Source organism: Cynara cardunculus, assembly GCF_001531365.2.
Source record: "Cynara cardunculus var. scolymus isolate 2C chromosome LG 1, CcrdV1, whole genome shotgun sequence".
Classification (NCBI taxonomy): domain Eukaryota; kingdom Viridiplantae; phylum Streptophyta; class Magnoliopsida; order Asterales; family Asteraceae; genus Cynara; species Cynara cardunculus.
Genome location: NC_037528.1, coordinates 17,216,600 through 17,221,995, shown reverse-complemented (window position 1 = coordinate 17,221,995; position 5,396 = coordinate 17,216,600). Strand labels below are relative to the sequence as shown.

General features: G+C 33.7%; 1 protein-coding gene across 5 annotated transcripts in view; it reads right to left on the bottom strand.

The window, feature by feature from the left end:
* The window catches only part of LOC112513604 (phospholipase D delta), a 7,172-nt gene extending 4,836 nt beyond the window's left edge, over positions 1–2,336 (bottom strand). For 4 of the 5 annotated variants that reach the window (XM_025119947.1, XM_025119930.1, XM_025119955.1 and 1 more), the window contains exons 1-3: positions 1,425–2,336; positions 1,195–1,311; positions 449–643 (exon numbers count right to left, since the gene is read on the bottom strand). In XM_025119947.1, coding sequence (XP_024975715.1) covers positions 449–643; positions 1,195–1,311; positions 1,425–2,336 — 1,224 coding nt within the window. Of the gene's footprint in view, positions 1–448; positions 674–1,194; positions 1,312–1,424 lie in introns of all 5 variants that reach the window. The other variant, XM_025119923.1, reaches the window with a different exon arrangement.
* Between the last annotated feature and the right edge of the window lie 3,060 nt (positions 2,337–5,396).

Below are 5,396 nucleotides of genomic sequence, written 5' to 3'. Positions count from 1 at the left end.
TATAAATTAATAATTTAAAATTAATATAAAAAAGTGAAAAATAATAAATTATGTTTGAGTTTTGTTTTAATAATTTTATAATATATATTTTTAAAAAATTTATAAAAAAATTTGAAAGTGAGTGTTCTTATGAAAATCTTAATTTGAGTTTTAATCAATGTTCTTATTTTGTTGAGATGGTAACGATGTTACATGAAAAATAAGGTTCTTGGAGGCTTCTTCATTGCAGATGCTCTAAATACTCCGTCAATGTACATGTATTTTAAAATTATATAATTATTACATTTTTTTATTAACTAAATCCCAATTTTATTCTTAATAATAGAAAGTCTAATGAATTTTTTCAATCTCATAGTTATAAATAGAATTGAGAAAAAAATATGGACGTGACGAGAAGAGGAGAACCAGTGGTGGCAAAAACGGAAGATGGGATGAAATAGCAACTCACAGGGATTGTAGGTTGGTGAACGTCGTCCTTAAATATGGTATCAAGATCGTGAAATAACCGATGCTCGGGTGTGTCATATCGACCATCACAGAGATCAAGACCGCCTATAAACGCGCTAATCTTTCTATTATTACCATAAGCCTGAGTGTCCACGAGCACACATTTCTGATGGTGTGTAAAAGCACCTCCAACAACCTGAAACATGGAATAAGATAAAGAGCATGTCTAAAAGATAAAGATGCACAACCCCAAATCAATGGGATTCGCTGATTCACATGAATAGCAACCCCAAATCATCAACCATGACACATGATGCTTGATTTGGACTATGAACAAGACTCTGGCTTTGTACCTTTTTGTAATGTATCATGTATGCACTACCAAATTCATCAATTATGCAATAATAATTTGACAGATGATCATGGATGAAGGTAAATTGTCGAACCACTTAAATACTCCATTTGGACCATTTATTTTTCATATATGTTGGAACCCTTCTATTCAAAAAGCACTTTTTTGGAGGGTAATCTAATGAGTTTTCACATTTTCTCATTGGTATTGGAGCCGAGGTCTACTACTATGGGACAATCTGTGTCGGTCTAGCCTCTCTGTTGGAGGGATCATGTTACAATCCCATATCGGGGGACTTGAACCATTTCTCTTCCATATATCAACATAAAAATATGTAAAGAGATGAAAATAGATGCATAACTAAAGCCAGCCGAGGATACTGAATCACAGGTTACCTGTTGTTTGAAAAGGCCAAGCTTACTGCTTCCATAACGAGGTGAAAGCACACATTGCACAGATGAATGCTTGAAAAACTTCCTGGTCTCTTCATCATGAGTTTGCATTACCCCATTCTGCACCAATTAACCACTGACACTATTAGTTTAAATCAAATGTGTTTATTGGCTCTGTAGGAAATCAAACCACGTTTACATTCATAATGCTAAATTATAGGTTGATTTCTCACCGTGTTGACGAAGAGCTTACTGTGGGAGGTTTTATCATCCCAAACCAACAACAAAACCCTAACCCCTTCTTCAGACTTATATTTGAGCAATTCACCAAGTGTCAATTCTCCTCCTCTTGGCAATGGTCGATTTGGCTCTCTAATCAGTTTAATCTTGTGAAAAACAGACCAACCCACAATGTAGATCATATGATGAGCTGATGATATAGCATGACATATATCTTCCCAACACGAATTGTGCTCAAAAGCCTTACCCCCTTCCAATTCAATCTTAGGCATCTTAGATTCAGGCCTGATGTGAGCATCCTGATATAACGTCACCTGAGAACCTTTCCTCACCGGAAAATATGTGTCCCGGACGCCTTTTAGATCGGGATCTCCAGCAATGCCGTGCCGATAAAGCGGATTTTTATCACAGGATACAAACTTCATTTCCAGCCTCAGCTGTGAGTCCTTTCGTGAATTCTTCAGAGGGAACCAGTCAGAGATCACGTTTCCGGTGGCGATCTCATGTGCCCGAATGCTGACGGTCCCTATTAAATCAGCTCCGAAAATGTCATCGTCTTTCACTTCAAACTCCAAGTAAACAAGTTCGTGAGCTAACGGAATTTTGAACCGTTCGTCCCATCTTGGATTTTTGGAGTTCTTCAACACACGCGTACGTGCGACGGCTGCTTGAGGCACCGATACTTTGACGTAAGGATCGCTTGCAATGATCTTCCTCCCGCTGGAACGCAGTTTCAGGTCATCGGTTCCAGGCGGAGACTTGTCTTCCGGGCAGGAATCGAACGGCACGCAACGGAGGATGTGGCCCGTGACTACATCCATGTTTGGTAGATTCCGAGCTTCGATAATTTTGAGAAACAAATCACCATGTAAGAACACAATCCTTGCTGAAGAATTATCCGCCATTTTTTGCAATTTGAAAGACGAAATTAACAAATCGAACAAGTTAAAGCTCAAAACAACTGCAACACACACAAACTCTGCTCAGATTTTTGAGGTTTTTTAAGAAGATTTGGGAGAATAGCTAATTGAGCGGAAGGGAGCTGATAAAAATGGCGTCGCTACGATGCGTGTGCTCCATAAACAGCTATGCAACGTTGTATAGGAAATTCTCTGCGTGGGGTATGGGAATGCTTTTATAGTTTTACAGAAGTACACACACTTTGGGTTAATTACAGAAAACACCCTTAAGTTTTGTGGTTGCTTCCAAAATCAGTTTCAACAAATAATATTTAACCAGAAATCATTCTTAGCTGAAAACACTTGATCTTGATACTGATTTTTAATTAAATAAATATTATCTGTATTTTATTATTATTGTTTATTATTAATCTTCATCTTCTTTATTTTACTGCGACCACGACGACAAGTTGCCACCATTATCACGGTCCGCTGTCGTCACTATGATTCAATGCTGGAATCTGACCTCTTATAATCGGCTTTCCAGCATCTGCACAAACGGGTTGATATTTGATTTAATTTTTAAAGTTCTCAGTTGACACTAATACCAGTAGTTTTTAAGAACAAGTGTTCTCATAAGAAATAAACCCTTTACATATCTATTAGAAGGGTCATCGTGCAATATAGGGAGATACATCTCGATTTTAATGTTCCATTTTTTTGTCTCATTCGATGTTATAATATGGTTTTATGTGATTTTGAGAAAACGATAACGTTTTTATTTTTGAATAAAATATAAATATGAAAATATCATAAAATTTTGAAAAAAATATATTGATATTAGTACCAAACTGACAATTTAAAATATCTCTTTTTTTGTGTAAAATCTTTAATTCATTTTTTTATTTTTGGTTTAATAATATAAATCTTTATAAAGATAATAATCGAGTATTTTGTTAGAACTCAATGATTATCCTAATTATATTTTAGATGCTTTATATTTAAAATAAGATGTTTATTCTCTATTTGATTACGTTTATCTGTAGTTAGTTACACGAATTCAAACATGGAGCTTTAAGTAATATACATCAATAAACAATATTTAATGAATAAAAATGGTTTTTAAGAGTTTTTGTCAAATGATTTATAATATAGTATAGATATTAATGTTAGGATGAAATTTGTATTTTTTTTCCTTCATATATTCAAAAATAAATTTTATAATCTTTTTTTATTGTAGACAAATACATATATAAAAAATAATCCAGGAACAAAATATGCAATATACTTTTTTTTTTCTTTTTTGATTACTCTTGATATCCAACAGGTTATGCGAGCATACTAATCCCAGGATGGCCACCTACTTTGCAGATAGCCCGAAGTCACTGCATTTAAATCTTCATGACCACAAGGGGATTTTCATTCCTCATTCGATTTGAACCTGAGACCTCCAGACACTTTTAATTTTTATAGTCAAGCTCAAACCAATTAGACAACGCTTAATAAAAGAATTGTTTTGGTATAGCACAAGTGTGTGCTTTAGTCCAAAGGATAACTTTGATTCCCCATTTTCCATCACACCACAATGAAAATTTGGTATATTCAATTTCTTCTTTGTGATTTTGATCAATTCTTCCATTTATGTCGTCTTCATATGCAAGTGATCCTGTGGATTTTTTCGACCGAAGGTTTCTTCACGTGTCGTATTTTTGACATATTTTTTAGGTCGAATTCTGAGATTCATTGTTTTGTTAAGCCTTTTTGAACATGAAAATAATCAATGATTTTATGGGTCACCCAATTTGATTATGAAAAGGCAAAGTATCGGCAATGATACACGAAACACCCATGAATCATTCTCGAGTTAATTTGTACCCCATTTTATCTGAGACAACTCGGATTTTTATATATCCAAAAAACATCTGCACAAGTCTCGAATTTCCTCTTTTCTTTTCTATACAATAATCCTAGGATTAGTTTCAACTTTCTTTGTATATTGCTTGAATATTCTTACCTTTGTAACACTTACGCCTTGTTTGTTTTTTTGAAAAAAAAACCTTTTATTAGCCTCTTATGTCTGATTCGTTAAGAGGTAGGGTGATCCAGACTGCTTGTTTTTTTTTTCAATTTTTCAAAGGCACTTGTATTTTATTGTCTTACTTATCTGGTAAGAGGTAAATCAACCTCTTATTTGCCTCTTATTGTTCTCGAAACCTTTAGCAACGACGTTTCTCAATCGATTAACCTCAATTGATCATTTCTCTCGATTGATCGTTACCAAATCAATCCTCATATCTCTCAATTGGTGTATTTTAATAGGATTTAAATGTGTTAAATACAGTTAATAACATATTTTCTTTTAAATGAATGTTGATTATATAATTTAACTATGAATTACGTAATGATAATGAATAAATATGTTAAATTGTATAAATTTATTTGTAAATATTGTATAAATTTATCTGTAAATTCAACATTATAATTTTATAATCGGTAAAATAGACAACTTAAACAAATTCAAAGAGTAATCAGTTTATAAAAACAAACAATCTAATTGATTCAGATTTCAGACTTCAGCACCACCTCTTATTAATCAAAAATGAAATAAGACTTCAGACTTCAGCACCTATTAAAAAACAAACGCCACTTTATTGTATTTCACATACGTTTCATAATATCAAACACTTTATTAAGCAAGCAATCATAAAGTTTATAACTTAAAAAAACCATTTGGTTGAAGTGAGAGTCTTAGGGGCCGTTTACCCAATTACTTACCCGGTAAGGGCTTACCAATAGGAGTCAACACTATGATTTATTTTCATGCGTAAGATTTTAGTACATCAAAACATATCGAATGCAACAATTTACTTGGTAAGCGCTTACCTGGGTAAGAGTCGTCATCCTCACTTACCGGATAAGACTCTCCCTCATTCTCATCGCCTTTACCCGGTATGATTCTTGGCCCTTCTCATGTTCATCCGATGAGGAAATTTATCCGGTAAGCATTTATATCAGTTTAAACTTTGAATTTTTACATTTTCAAGACTTGATTGGACTATTATTAGG